The sequence below is a fragment of the Lepus europaeus genome, chromosome 5 (genome assembly GCF_033115175.1).
Source record: "Lepus europaeus isolate LE1 chromosome 5, mLepTim1.pri, whole genome shotgun sequence".
Lineage (NCBI taxonomy): Eukaryota > Metazoa > Chordata > Mammalia > Lagomorpha > Leporidae > Lepus > Lepus europaeus.
In genome coordinates, this window is record NC_084831.1 from 154903740 (window position 1) to 154920492 (window position 16753).

Sequence of the window (16753 nt, forward strand, 5' to 3'; positions counted from 1 at the left end):
GCACCCAGGACATGAATCAGCACCCATACGGGATGCTGGCACTGCACGCAGCCTTGCTCACTACCCCACAATGCCAGTCCCCTTTTACATTGGATTTATTTGTTCTTTGTCCAAATACCTAAGTGGGAATTCTGATTATCGATTTATATGGCTTTTTTCTAAATACTGTTTACACATGTAAAAACATAACTTTCCCTATAAATACTGTTAATTCCATCCACATTTTCTTATATTGCTTTATTATCATTCAGCTCAAATTATTTTCCAATTTTCTCCATTAAACATTTTTTGATCCATGGATTATTTAAAAATGTATTCATTAATTATAAAAAATGAGAATTTCTCAGATGTCTTGCTATTTATTTCTAGTTTAGTTGTGCTGATGACAGAGAGGATAGTCTACCTTATTTTAATCATTATAAATTCATGAAAACTTTTATAGTCTAGCATGTGGTCGATCTTGGAGATTATATCTCATGTGTTTGACAGAGTTTCCACAAATGTCAATTAGGTCAAGATATTTAATAATAATCTTGACTTTTTGTCTACTTGTTTTATCAATTACTGAGAGACGGATGACAAAAATCCCCAGCTAGGACTATGAATGTGGCTGTTTCTTCCATTATTTCTGTCAATTTTTAATTCATTTTCTGTGAGCTCTGCTCTTAGGTGATATGGTTTATAATATTCTTATGCCTTTTTGACAAATTTACCCATTGATCATTATTAAATATTCCTTTGTCTCTGGTAATGCTTTGTTTTTAAGTCTATTTTGTCAAATACTAGCATAGAACATCAATTTTTTAAGCCTTGCTTACATAGTACTTAATTATCCATCCTCTTACTTCCAGTTTGTGTGGCTTTATATTTAAAATGTATTCTCTTATGAATAGTATTTAATTGGCTATTTTTATTTCATATAAACTGACAATCTCTGCCTTTTATATAGAGTTGTCAGACAACTTATATTTAATGGAATTAATATCACAGTAGAGTGTAAGTGTACTATCTTGATATTGGTTTTGTGGTTCCATCCATTACTTATTACTTCATTATTTTTTTGCTCTCTTTTGGATGAATCAAGCTATTTTATTATTGTGGTTAATATTCCCTTTTAACTTTTTAGCTATAGCTATTTGTGAATAAATATGTATATATATACACATGTGTGTGTATGAGAGAGATTGCTCTAGAGATTATAGTATGCAACTCTAATTATAATCTACATTCAAATATTACTACTATCTCACAAGTAATGTAATGAATAGTAGCACTCTCTTCTTAAAAAATGTCGCAAAAACAGGTGGCTTGTCTCTCTTTTCTGGTCTCTGCCACCTCCCCTTTTCAAAATTGTTCACTGCTTAGCCCTACTTATTCATCTCTGGTCTGCATCATAGTAATATATTAATATTCTTACAATTTCCAAGACTTAAGGTCTAAATTCTCATCATTTATTCAAGCATTCTCCATTTTTGAAGATGGTAACCAGAAGGCTTTGTTCTTAGTACTGGAGATAGGACTTACAACCATGACTACAAGTTGTCTCTGCCCACAAGATCCTTATAGTTCAAAGGATGGAGAGATGGACGGGTAACAAGACAGTGACGTTTACAGGCACTATGATATAAGTGCATATTGAGGAGGGACTGATTAATTATAATACCTGTGGTTTTGGAGAGAAGATCAGAAATGACAGACTTTATAAAGTAAATAATCCTTGAGCTGTGTGTGTATGTGTGTGTAAAAGGACATGGAAAATGCAATAAAGGGGGCATTCAGCCAGAGTTCAGCCTTATCTTTGTCTCCCTATGTCCAATCAGTTTCCAGGTCCTTTTGCATCTATTTTATGCTTCACTGTAATTCTAGCCCATGATTTACGTCATTCTGTCTTTTTCAGTATTTGGGTAACCATGCCCACTGCTGTGCGTGACGATACTTCCAATAGTTCATGGAAATGGAATTTATGATAAGTTTATTTTTTCACCCAAAATGTTGAAAACCAGGCATATGAGAGATATTCAAAACGTTCATGAAAATGCATATTATGAAAAACTGTGCATGGATTTCAGTATTCTTTGGCAACAAAATAAACTTTAATTCCATTCTCTATGAAGTTTTAAACATACTCTCATATGTACATTTAAAAAATTATTTATTAATTTGAAAGGCAGAGTGACAGAGAGAGAAGGAGAGAGAGACATAGAAAAAGATCTTCTATCTGCTGGTTCATTCCCCAAATGGCTGCAACAGTGAGGACTGAGCCAGCCAAAGCCAAGAGCCAGAATCTCTATCCAGGTTTCCTATATGCCAGTATGTGATGATTCCCAGGTGAATTAGCAGGAAGGTGGACAGGATGGGCAGTTGCCAAGACCAGAACACCATAACACTCTGATGGTGTGTGCATGTCACCATGACCAACCCTCTCACATGTACCTGACGGGTGAAGATGATAATTCATGTATCTTTGAATCTATCCACAGCATAGTGTACTGTTCACATGTGGCAGGGTTTATTAAGAAGAATTAAAAGTGGATATTGTCCTGGTCTGGGAATAAGGTAAATGCTTATAAATAACTTTAACATTTATAGAAACAAACATGATACAGAATAGGAATTAGCACCCTGTGGCCCATTGATCAAATCTGACCCACTGCCTATCGCTCTTTGGTCTGTGACCTAAGAATGATTTTTGCATTTTCCAGTGGTTGAAAAACACACTAAAGAAAATAGTCTGAATAATGTGAAAATTACCAAAAAAGAAGTCGAAATTCTGCTTCATAAATAACATTTTACTGGCACATAGCTGTGCTCTTTGCTTCCATGTTTCTCATGGCTTCTTTCATGCAAACAGTAGGTAAATGTGTAGAGATACAGGCTACATAGTCCTAAAGCCCGAAATTATCTTTTATCATTTCTTTACAGAAAATGTTTCCCAGCATCTGGGAAGAGAGGGAGGACCATGGGCTTTGGAACCATCTGGATTTGAATTTTAGCCCCATCTGTATCATACCAGTTATGTTATCCAAAACCTGGACCATCTCTGAATCCTCAGGTAATCATTTTTAGAATGGGAAAAATCATATCTCTGAGAGAGTTGTTTTAGAATTCATAATAAAATATCTGGAACAGAAGAAATCCCAATAAATGTGTTTCCTTCTCATTGCCTGGTGTTCAGGATTCTCATCTTTGAAATCCAATCAATTAAACAAGCATTGTGTTTTCTGTTAGACTCAGATTCAATGTTTGGCCAGTTGAAATCAAACAAAGAAAAGGAGGAAACTATGGTTAACAGGCTTTGGGCTTTATGTAGCAAAGGTTTCCAGGCAGTGGTCTGTAATTTATAACTGATGTGGAAGACCCTGGTATTTCAAATACTGTGAGCACGCGGTGGTTTCTGTTAGGATTGCTAACCAGTCCAGCCCAAGTGAGGTCGTTCCAAATTGGAGACATTTTAGAACAGCCATGAAGATAAACATGAACATATGATTTTGCATATGTTGATGGGCTCCCTGTAAAACCAAACAACAAGTGCTTATTCAGTGTCTGCTTCTCAAATGGCTTCATTTGCTGTCTCCATAATTTAGACTCAAAGCACTTTCTGGAAGGAGATTGCTTTCTGCTTTTTCTCTCTATCCCCTCATGACACCTAGAGTTTACAATAAATACTTAATAAATCCTCTGAACTAAATTCACAGATGCTTGGTCTTTCAAGAATTCAGAAAAAAAAATCCAACAAAAGAAGACAAGAATCCTTTCTTTCCAAATCCACATATGTTTTAATTTGTTTTCTTGCTCGTGTCATATTCCCTGTCTATCCCCAGTGCTTAGTTCCAGGTTTGGCATATTGCAGGTGCTTAATGAATGCTGACTGAATGAGGCAACAGTATAGGGAAATATGGGACTGGAGTCAAGAGGCACAAATTTGAGTTTCACGTTTACCATTGTATTTCTGAATGATGTAGAAAAAACACCTGGAGTCTTTGATTCTTATTTTCCCCATCTGTAAAACAAGAAAATATCTACCTTGCCAAACTCACAGTCTATTCTTGCAAACAACAACAACAAGCATGTGAATGCATTTTGTGAACCATGAGTGGTTTTTTTAATTTTTAAAAATTGTTACTACTATAAAGAAAACAAATTTCACTTATTGCCTAAGTATGATTCTAAAAAGATAACCATGTTCTCCTCTCTTCATCTGCCCCCCCATCCCCTTCCTGAAAAGGCTCTTATCATTGTAAATAATAAAACAAATCTACACTTATTCTATGTAAGACAATTGTTAGATTTTAGTCTATTGGCTCAAGATCAAAAGAAAACAAAAGTAACAGAATGTTACTTCAGTAAATGTGGATTAAAACGACAGAAATTTTGTTGGGCAAGTCACATTTTGGTAAATGAAGGGTTTTGGAAAGATATTTTCAAGACTAATGTTTTCCAGTACTATTGTTTCTTACTTGTGCAATAAAGTTGTCTGTAATCCACTGCATACAAATCATATTTGTATATCAATTCAAGATTAAAGTGTACCAAAAGGAATAATAAACGGCCCAGAGATTTCGCAGCCTTCAGAAAACTTAAAAAAAAAAAATAACTAACCAATTTATTTGGAAAATCACTTACTAATTTATTTGGTATTACGTGGATTTGTGAAAGCTAGTCTTTTTTTTTTTTAAAGATATATTTATTTGAAACACACAGTGACAGAGAAAGAGGAAGAGATGGAAAGAGAAAGAGAAATCTTCAGTCTGCTGATTCACTCCCCAAGTGGCTGCAGAAACCAGGAGCCAGGAGCTCGATCCTGGTCTCCCTTGTGGCCACCTTCCAGGGCCTTCGTGACGCATTAGCAGGAAGCTAGATTGGAGAGAAGAGCAGACAGGGCTGACATTGGCACTCCAGTGTGGGATTACCAGAGTAGCAAGCAGCATCGTAATCTGCTGTGCCACAACAGTGGACCCAAAACCAAACATCCTTAATTTTATATATTAACAATTTTAATGCTTTAGTGACTTTTTTTTGACAGGCAGAGTTAGACAGTGAGAGAGAGAGGCAGAGAGAAAGGTCTTCCTTCAGTTGGTTCACCCCCCAAATGGCCACTAAGGCTGGCGCTGCACCGATCTGAAACCAGGAGCCAGGTACTTCCTCCTGGTCTCCCATGCGGGTGCAGGGCCCAAGCACTTGGGCCATCCTCCACTGCCCTCCCGGGCCATAGCAGAGAGCTGGACTGGAAGAGGGGCAACCGGGACAGAATCCAGCGCCCCGACCGGGACTAGAACCCGGGGTGCCAGCGCCGCAGGTGGAGGATTAGCCTAGTGAGCTGCGGCACTGGCCCTAGTGACTTTTTCTAATGTAAGGATTATTACTGCTAGATCACCTGTAGTGAAATAGGGTACAAACCTAAAATGTGTGAAGTAAGTAACTGACATATAAAAAAGGAGTCCAGTTGGAGGTTTCTGCTTCCAGCCGGGCGTAGGACCATTAGAATGCACACTTCTGACAAAAAGCCACAAAATATGAATTAAGTGAAAGAAAATGTTGAAACCAGCCAATACAGTTAAGAGTTATGAACTCAATATCCGAAAAAAGAAATATCAAAGGGATTCTAACGTTCTCTGCCACGTTAGCCTTGGGAGTAATTTTCCTATCCTATGCAGAGAAAGTATAAGAAACCAAGCAGAAACTGGCAAGAGAAAGGGCAAAGCCTGAAGAAGACGGGCAGCCCCGCACTGCTGAGAAGCCAGAACTGTGCTTCAGGGAGGATCAGGGCAGACAGCCCAACCCAGGCCTTCAGCGGAGACTGCAGAAGGACTCACGGGTGAAGAAGCACAAACCGTCTCCAGGACTGACTGGATTAGACGATCTTTCCAAAAGCCCTGTGTTAAACACATTATACAAATACATATCTGCATAATATATATACATTATCATATATATATACAAATAAATGTTAAAATCATCTAAAAGGGAGGGATTATTAGCCAGATTCCCTGCAATTTATTTAGTCTAACATTCAGTAACAACAGTGTTTAGTATGATAGTAGATAAGTTCAAGTGAATGAAGATTAAGAGAAAAAACATTCAATATGAACAGATCTTAAATCACCAGGATAATGACATTATCAGGTGTAGATGTTAAAATGATTATGATGAACATTTTAATATACCGTAGGGCAGAAACATTTAAAGAAAATATGAATATTTAAATAATATTAAAAAGATTTTAGAATTAAATTATAATAACTGAAATTAAAGCTTCAATAAGTAGTTTACTACCTGATTATATGGAGTTGAGATTATTGAAACAGAAGAGAAATCAGTATAAAACAATCAGACTACAGCATATAGAAAAAAATTGAAAATAGAAGAAGAAAAAATAATAAATGCTGGAGAGGATATAGAGAAAAAGGTACCCCCCCAATATACTATGGTGGGAACGTAAACTAATGTTTTAATTAATGTATTATGGAGATTCCTCAGAAATCTGCAAATAGATCTACCATCTGACCCAACCATCCTACTTTTGGGTATTTATCCAAAGGAAATGAAATCAGCACATGTAAGGGTTATTTGTACCACCATACAAACCTCACTGCTAACTTTTCATTCCAAAAACCATCTTGTACATAACAAATGTAGATCATGGTTGGTGAACTATCACATCACTTGGTGAACAGTCCATCATTGATTGGTCACTGGGTATTCGTTACTCAATTTACACAGAGACAAGAAAAATGCATAGATGTGTTGCCCCCTTGTCCTCCAGTGATAAGCCCACATGCCATTTTACAAAAATGGGTAATCAGAAGATGGGATTGGCCAATGAAAATGCAGCAAAGAAATTAGATGATAGTGTTGAAAATGAAATATAAATCAAACTTAAATGAATTTTTAGAAGAAACAGGTGACTCTGAGAATGCTTCTGCAGCCCTCATTCAAGAGACTCCAGCGTCCAGAGAAACCCAGCGACAATTAAATCATCAACACCTGAAAAAGGCAGTCACACCAGAAAAGGTGTGTCCCAGAGGAAGTGATTTAAAAAGTCATGTTAAAGAAACTCAGTGATATTTCATAACACTGAAAGTATAAAGGACAAAATGTTGGAAATTATCTAAACTTAGCCAGGAATCTGACAGTTCACCAAGGCATGGAAAACTACTGGTTTGGTCAGGTAAGTCATATGATGAAAAAACAGCCTGGAACATTCAAACCCCTCTTGGTAAAATTCTTTTACAAAGAAATGAAGCACATGCATTCCTCATATGTCTACTGCTTCAAATCACAGTGGACTAAAAAAATAGTAGTTTTACTACTATACACACACACACACACACACACCATTTTTTTTTCCCTGAAACAGAATTCTAGGCTCAAATGGCTTTACTGATGAATAAGTCAAAAATTAACGTGAACCTTTCACAAGACACTTCAGAGAACTGGGGGCCACGGTGTGGGTAGGGGGAAGAAACTTAGTTCAGGAGATAACCTAGCTTGGATCATACAACCTGATAAGACAATAAAATTAAAAAGATTAGCACTCAACCTTTAAAGAATGTAGATAAAAAATACTTTACAAAATATTTTCAAGTGTACACACTACTTTTTTAAAAGGGATAAGACATCACTTCTATTTCATTGTTTGTTTTTCAGGTATTTAAGGTTGGTTTAAAATTTGGAAGTTTATCAGTGTAAGTCAATATACTAACAGAGGAAGGGAAAATGATAATGATCATCTCAATAGACACAGAAAAGCATTTGGTGAAACCAACTGTTTCCCCAGAAAACTAATCTGCTAATAAGAGGAACTGGAGAAAAAGAAAACTTTTCTCAATCTGGCTTACAGATTCAATGAACTTTCCAATGAAAAATGCATCAATTTCTCCAACATGCGGAAAGTGATATGCTGATTAAAAATTTATATAAAACTTAGACAATTGTGAACAAAGGACAAAAGTGAACAAAGCTTTAGTTTTAGATTATATTTGAAGACTACTAGATGTGAAGGCTCATTAAAAATGTACAACACTTAAGACTATACTGTTGTTGCAATATACACAACTAATAGAATAATATAGCACCAATAAATTTCCATATATACATTGCCAGTTGATTTCTGCCAAAAGTGACATAGTGAAGCACAGTGGGTGTTTTTTTTTGTTTGTTTGTTTGTTTTAATAAAGATGTTTTTAGATCTATTGGCTATTCTTAGGAAAAATGTATCCCACATCACACAATGCATAAAAATTCCAGATGAATTGCAGACCTAATTAGGAAACATAAAATAATGCATTTCTAGAAGGTAATATAGGAAAGCACGTCTTTGTGGAATGTAAGTATTTCTTGTCACAGTATACAAAAAAATACTAAGCAAAAAGGAAAAGGAAGGATAGATTGGGTGCCAGCAGGACTGCGAACTCCAGTTCATCTAAAGATACCATTGACAACCAAGAAGTTAGCCATCGAGTATTGGAAGATATTAAATACTATATAGTTGCAAAGGGATTTATATTTAGAAAATGAAAAAGAAAAAGAAAATGACACATGACACAATAGAAAATTGATCAAAGACTAGTCTATGCCTTTCACACACAAAAAAATTTCTACAAATAGCCAGTACATTTTTTTTCTTTTTTGACAGGCAGAGTGGACAGTGAGAGAGAAAGGAGACAAAGAGAAAGGTCTTCTTTTTCCGTTGGTTCATCCCCTAATGGCCGCTGTGGTGGGCACACCGCGCTGATCCGAAGCCAGGAGCCAGGTGCTTCTCCTGGTCTCCCATGGGGTGCAGGGCCCAAGCACTTGGGCCATCCTCCACTGCACTCCCGGGCCACAGCAGAGAGCTGGACCAGAAGAGGAGCAACCAGGACAGAATCTGGCGCCCCGACCAGGACTAGAACCCAGGGTGCCAGCACCGCAGGCAGAGGATTAGCCTAGTGAGCCACAGTGCCAGCCGCCAGTACATATTAAACACTCCCAATCTCATTAGTCAATATGCAATGTAAATTGAAACCAGACAGGGTGATATCTTTACATAGCTAACAGAATGGTTAAAATCGAGTTAATATGCCAAGTGTCAGTAAAGACGTAAAGCAATGAACTGAATACTAATAACCTCTGGTGAGTGTATAAACTAGAGGAACCATGGCTGAAAGCTACTCAGGAGTATATAGTAAATTTGATCTAGTTACAATCTGACAATTCCAGTCACACTCATTTGTTTACATGTGTTCACCACAAGAAAGGCACTCACGCTATGGCAGAATGATTTATGAAAGCACAATAGAGAAAAACTGAAAATAACCCACATAGTCAACATAGCCATGTATCTGCTCCAAAACATCAGGATTAGAATGACTAACGACATGGTGAGTTCCAACACTGGATTACTGCGTTGCAATGAAAATGAACACTACTTCTAAGTGAAGCAGTAGGACTGAATCCCACACACAGAATGGTGAATAAGAAAGAATCAGAGGAGCTGGCGCTGTGGCGCAGCGGGTTAAGGTCCTGGCCTGAAGCGCTGGCATCCCATATGGGGACTGGTTCTAGTCCTGGGTGCTCCTCTTCCGATCCAGCTCTCTGCTATGGCCTCGGAAAGCAGTAGAAGATGGCCCAAGTCCTCAGGCCCCTGCACCCACGTGGGAGACCCAGAAGACGCTCCTGGCTCCTGGCTTTGGATCAGCTCAGCTCTGGCCATTGCAGTCATTTGGGGAGTGAACCAGCGGATGGAAGATCTCTCTCTCTCGCTCTGCCTCTCCTTCTCTCTCTGTGTAACTCTGACTTTCAAATAAATAAATAACTCTTAAAAAAAAAAAAGAATCAGAGACGAGGGGTACAGACTGTGAGCTTTTCATATGAAGTTCATAAACAGGGAAAACTAACCCATGGTGGTGGAAGTAAACACGGCAGCCACTTCCATGATATACTAACCTAGCTGGGGCATGAGAGTCTTGTGGGTGGCACTAACGTCATTTCTTGATCTTTGTGCTGACCAGAGAGGACATTGTGCATTTATGATTTTTGTGTTTTTTCCACGTGCATGCTACACTTTGTAAATCAGTTACTCATACAGGAAGAAGTAAAAAACTCAAGAGAGGTGAAGACAAATTCAAAATATAAAAACTGTGAGAACAAAAGGAAATTTCCCAATTAGCCATTCCAATGCCCCATTTTACATATTGGAGTCTTCAACAAGTTCATGGAAATGGAATTAAGTGACAAATTTATTCTGATATGAAAAAATGTATATCCATGCATAGTTTTTTTTTTCAAAATGTGCATTTTCATGAACTTTCTGAAGGTCCCACACATGCGTGCATACAAACACAGCCCTATGTGCAGTCCTCAAAACAAGTCATTCAGGTCACTTACTTGGAGCCAAACTTCGTCCTCTTTCTCCAGGCTACCTTCCGCTTTCTTACCGCCTTCATCTTGAGGTCCATTTCCACTGCTGACACAGGGAAACCAGCCAGTAAGGGGACGGTGCTTGGGTAAATCTGGATGGTATGAGGTGCAAATCTGAAATGCAATTCCAGCCAAATACTTAAGTATGGAGTGTGAGAGAGAAGCGAATATAATGAACCTGTCCAGCACCTACTGACCACACTATCGGCAGACGGCATTTCACCACGCTGAACTTCTCCATGCTTTCTGTTAGTGTCAAGATATAACTTGGCAGGGTAGAATGGCACCCAGGACAACCCCCAGCCCACCGTCCACAAACAACCCAGTGTCAGCACATTTCAGGCCACTGCTGCAAGGTTAGCTATGGAAGTAGTCCAAGAGCATGGTGAGGTCCTTACCAAGCGAAGGTGGGGAGGCTGCTGAGTAAGGCAACCACTGACCATTCCTCTGAATAAAGGAGCCAGGGAAACAAAACTCCAGGGAACTTCTCCCACTTCCCTTAGGGAAGACCCACAGGCTAGACTGAAAGCCACTTCAGAGAGTAGCTCCACTAACTCAGAGTTGCCCGGCTTCCCTGGCTTCTGGTCGTGGAGTGCCAGGTCTCCAAGAGGTGCCAGAATCCAGCCGAGAGAAGGCAGCAGAAACGGCTAGTTTCCTAATCGTGCCTACGTCCCCCTGCTTTCTTGTTAGCAAACTCCAGTTTTGTTTCAGGTGACAGTGTCCAGTCACATAAATTCGCAGCTCCTCAGGGGGTCCTGAACTAAGGGTGATGAAGTGGCCTGGATCCGGACAGTACGATGGCGTGGGAGTCTGTGGTGCTGAACTTGCAGGAGAGCTGCCGTCTTCACAATAAAAGGAGAGAGACTCAGCTGGCAGGTAGCAACAGTTACACTTCGGACCACTCTTTTCATCCTACTTGAAATCATGGCTTCATGCCTCAACCAACAGCAGTCATGCAATGAGCAGGTGGAAGAAAGCTATAAGGCAGAAGGGGGCAGAGCTGGAATCTAGACGATGCAGGGGTTCTCGATGACGACCTTGAACTTGCCGGGGTTCTTGATGACGACCTTGAACCGCTGCACCAACATCAGCTGGTTCCTGTCTCCTAGTTGACGTCTCCTCTAAAAACCAATGACTTCATTCTGGCCTAACATATAGCTAGAGGGCTACTCCACTTCTGTGGAAGGACTGTGTTGCTTCCTCTTATGATGAACAGTTTATCTGGTGATGGAAGCATCCGGGTTGCTCCCCAGGTGCACCTCAGTATTCAGCAGGAATTTAGAGAGGCCATTGGTGTAGTATCTTTTTTTTTTTTTATTTTTGACAGGCAGAGTGGACAGTGAGAGAGAGACAGAGAGAAAGGTCTTCCTTTTGCCGTTGGTTCACCCTCCAATGGCTGGCGCACCACGCTGATCTGATGGCAGGAGCCAGGTGCTTATCCTGGTCTCCCATGGGGTGCAGGGCCCAAGGACTTGGGCCATCCTCCACTGCACTCTCTGGCCACAGCAGAGAGCTGGCCTGGAAGAGGGGCAACCGGGACAGGATCGGTGCCCCGACTGGGACTAGAACCCGGTGTGCCGGCACTGCAAGGCAGAGGATTAGCGGCGCCGGCCACCTGGTGTAGTATCTTATATGTCCTCAGAGACTCTTCTATATAGGTGATGGATATTCAAGGATAAATTGAATACCTATAGATTTTGTTTTTAATACTAACTCTAGGACTTCTTCAATAATACTTATTTAAATCAAATTATATTTTAATTTTCAATATCTATTTAAATCTCATTTAATCTTTGCACTATACCATTGAGTTAAATGCAAATATATTTCTATACTCATTTTACCAACAGAAAACTAGAATCCAGAGTGGTTAAGTGACTTGTCCAATATCAACTAGTAATCACAGTCATACTGTATTAATAATTATTCCAGTAATGTAACTACCCCAGTCATAAGTACCCTTAATGCTTCCTTTTCTTCTTTTAAAATATATCCTCCCAAACACAGAGCCCAAGTCTAATTTCTGATATGTACATCTGTGAGTTGGAATTTCAGAGTTTCATATGTAGCTTGGGGGCTATTGCACAGTCAAGCGCTCCTAGATGACAACGTGTAAGGATACTGGGCACAAGTGTGGGGGAGGGATTTCATTACCAACCCAGAAGCTTTTCACTTAACATTATCTTGTTCTCAAATCGGTACGGACAAAATCTAAAACCAAAGAACAAAGTTCTTATGAGTATAAAATTTAACTGAAAATCGATCTCTGTGAAAAATAAGAGTGGGAGAAGGAGAGGGAGGAGGAAGAAAGGGGGGAGTATGGGTGGGAGGGAGGTGGGAGGAAGAATCATCTTGTTCCCAAATCTGTATATATTAAGTTCATGAAGTTGCATTCCTTAAACAAAATAATAATAATAAAAGAACAAAATGAAATGTAAGCTCCCATGAGACATCATGGGGAGTCACTGAGCAATTTTGCTCTTCCTTAACTTTATTCATCTGGCTCAACTCACCATGGAATGAGGTTCTCCAGTTACCAAGGAAACGGGACACTTCTCCTTGTCTTCGCGTGGGGAGTAAGCTTGGGTAGCCCACTGATCCGAGTATCCCTTGGGAGTATAGAGGCCACAGTCGAAGATGCTGGTTTCTTTCTCAAAAGACTCACATATCCCGTCTCCCTCATACATGTAGCAGAGGCTTGGCTCCCCTGCCAAGAAGCAGCGTATGGCAACATAAGAGTGTTTCTGTACCTCATGGGATAACAACTAACACTGTAGTGCTCACGGCATTTCTTCTCCAGCCCACAAAACAATCCTGTCATTGCCGGCCTGTCTAACCCATAGGCCAACACACAGACGCGTACACACATACCCAGGTCAGAGCGTCTGCATAGCACAGGTATAGGAAGGAATCTGATGGGGCAGGGGAGGGGGGAAGGATGGGGGAGCAGCAACAGCTGCAGGCTGGATATGCAAGGAAGCCGTAAGCACTAGGGCAAGGTGGAGAGGGAGAGGGTGAGTGTGAGAAACCGAAGTTAACGGTATGCCATGCCGCGTTCTGTATCTGAGTGTCTTTCAGGCTCCGAAACCTTACGGTCTGTGAGAAGCCTGTTTTTAATCACACTTTGCTGCTGAATTGCGTTTCTTTCAACAGGGTAACTGCTCCAAATCTGGACAATTATGGACTCCAGGTTTATGATGATGGCGTATGTATTATCTAGTGCATTTTCCACCAAAATGTAAGACAATTAACGTTAGTGGGATAATTTTAATTTCCCTTTTTAACTTATAGTTATAGGACATGTAAATAAGATCAATATGCAAAATAAGTTAACATCCAAGTATGTATTCAGGAACTCATTACTGAAGTTCACTCTCACTATAGCATTCTTTTTATTTTTCATTCTTCACAGTAACAGTGCAAGGCTCTTTCAGGAATTTGTCAGCTGCTCCTCAATATACAGTTATTTATTACTTCCCTTAAAAACTCCCTTCCATCTAAGGCCCTTTTGTCATTTATCTCTCCACTCGTCATGAATAAGTCATTGTTTGTAGGGTCTGATTTAAAACTACTCACCTAGAAACAAAGTATGTGCATTTACAATAACTTTCCAATTATTGCTCCCACCCCATTTGTTTTTTTTTTTTTTTAAGATTTATAATTTATTTGAAAGTCAGCATTACACAGAGAGAGGAGAGGCAGAGAGAGAGAGAGAGAGAGAAAGAGAGAGAGAGAGGTCTTTCATCCGCTGGTTCATTCCCCAGATGGCTGCAACAGCCGGAGCTGTGCCGATCCGAAGCCAGGAGCTTCTTCCGGGTCTCCCACATGGGTGCAGGGGCCCAAGGACTTGGGCCATCCTCTGCTGCTTTCCCGGGCCATAGCAGAGAGCTAGACAGGAAGTGGAGCAGCCGGGTCTCCAACTGGCGCCCATATGGGATGCCAGCGCTTCAGGCTAGGGTATTAACCCACTGCGCCACAGTGCCGGCCCTGCCCCCATCCCATTTGTGTATACACACACACACACACACACAGAGACTTCAAGATGTACTTGGAAAATAGAATTAAAAGAGAAAAGTCTATTTTGGTCCAAAATTTTTTGGAAATTCGTGCAGCTTTTTTTCATAACATGCATTTTGTTTCATGAGCTTCTCAAAGATCGCTCACATTTGAGTATTTCAAAATATTGGACATCAGGGCCGGCACTGTGGTGCAGCGGGTTAACATCCTGGCCTAAAGCGCTGGCATCCCATATGGGCGCCGGTTCAAGACCTGGCTGCTCCACTTCCGATCCAGCTCTCTGCTTTAGCCTGGGAAAGCAGTAGAAGATGGCCAAGGTCCTTGGGCCCCTGCACCCACGTGGGAGGCCCAGAGGAAGCTCCTGGCTCTTGGCTTCAGATCAGCGCAGATCCAGCCATTGCGGCCATGTGAGGAGTGAACTATTGGATGGAAGACCCCCCCACACACTGTGTAACTCTTTCAAATAAATAAATAAATCTTAAAAAAAGACACAATGTTAAAAAAATTAGGCATCAGAATAAACTTACTTTTTAATCCCGTTTTCCATGAACTTTTTGAAATTTACTTTTATGTATTATGTATATAGTGTAAATATATAGTTTGTATATCTTGTTTTTCTATTTGTAAATCAATGACTACTATTTCTTGCTGCTTGTGCATCTTATTTTCATCATGTACTGAAAATTTTTGTAATTTTTTCAGATCTATCTGAAAACGACAGACTACTTAAAATCCATTTCACAACAATTCTTGCAACCTAATCTTTCGAGAAATAATAGCACTATGTGCTTAGCCTGTGATAAACTTCCTGCTCTTTGAAATAGATATGTAATGGTGAAATATATCATTTTCACTTTACCCTGTAAATAATGCATAAATATAGTATTCACATATAGTTAAGATAATTTAGATACAATCGTACTGGAGTTGAAGGCTAAAGAAATGCGAGCCAGACCTTATGAGCTCAGATGCGATAGAAATGGAAACTTGTGCTGAAGTTAAATGAGACTTGAACTGCATGGGGGCAGGCACAATGTTTGCAGAATGCATATTTATATTCCATAGGAGACCGCTATGTGGCTACCAAAAAGAAATGATGCAGATGGAGGTGGCATAGGCAAATGCTTGTGTACAGCAGAGGGAGGTAGTCGGTTCAGTGTTTTCCGCACAGCCAGACCACATCTGGAGTATTGGATTCCTTTCTGGGCAGGGACCACAGGAAGCGTGCCAGGTTGGGGTAAATAGGAAAGGGTCTGGAAACTGAATCACATGAGGGGATGTTTGGCTTGGAAAGGAGAATAATGGGGAGGTATTTCAAGTATCTGAGTGGCAGTCAAATAAAACAGGGGAAAAATGTGTATCCTCCTGCAGTTTCAGAGGAAGGACAACGCTCTTGATTAAGCCTGCGGAGAGCCGAGCTCCAGGGCCGGCCCTGCAGAGAACTTGCTCTGGGCCCTTGGAGGAGTCACTAAGATGTTCTGAGCCTCAGTTTCCAAACAAAAAAAAGGGGGGGGGGGAGCAGTGTTTCATAACTAACGGAGCAACTTTAAACAGAATGGCCAGCTTACACGTACATGTGCCACTGCTAGCACTGTGCATCTCAGGATTTGTTAAATGGGATTTCTGTAAGACAGTGAACCTGAGCTCTAAGTCACTCTAGACTGTATGCAAGGTCTCTATCAGAACTGTAATACAAGGTGAGCACTGGGCATGTGGTGACAAGGAATACAGGATACACAATGCACACTTGTCAGATGGACAGCTGGATGGATGGAGGGGGGGATGGATGAATGCACAGTGACCGAGGGTCTATGATTCTAAGACTTCACTCTGGCTCTAGAAAGCAGGGGCATTTGTGTGTTCTGTGTAATACTTACCACCTTATTAAATCTTGTGTAATTATGATCATATCCTACTTTATCCAAAAAATTAAAGATATGAAAATATTTTCACAGACACTGCTCTTTAAAATAACTTTGATGTGTGTTTAAGCACCACGAAATCATTGCAATGCATGCAGATGGGAACGTAAAGCAATATGCATCAAAGAAACCTACTGATGATGACTTGAATTGGAACTGAGGGAGGTGCTCTGGACTGTCTCCCCTGGTGGCAAGAATCTAGGGTCAAACACACTAGTTATAATTTATTCTCAGGGACCCTCCGGGACTGAAACACGCTATGGCCCTCCGATGTCCTTCATGATATTATCTATTAAACACTGCCATCCAGAGGTATCTCGCAGCCCCTGGGTTCAGGTGTTTCCTTACTGTACTTTGTAAGCAGAACCTGTACGTGCTGCCCATCTGATGGTTTCGTGTCACACAGGAGGACCTAA

General features: G+C 40.2%; 1 protein-coding gene across 1 annotated transcript in view; it reads right to left on the minus strand.

Moving 5' to 3' along the window:
* PAPPA2 (pappalysin 2) overlaps positions 1–16753 on the minus strand; it is a 275884-nt gene that overhangs the window by 126171 nt on the left and 132960 nt on the right. The window contains exons 10-11 of the mRNA XM_062193837.1: positions 12912–13105; positions 10366–10512 (exon numbers count right to left, since the gene is read on the minus strand). Coding sequence (XP_062049821.1) covers positions 10366–10512; positions 12912–13105 — 341 coding nt within the window. The remainder of the gene's footprint in view (positions 1–10365; positions 10513–12911; positions 13106–16753) is intronic.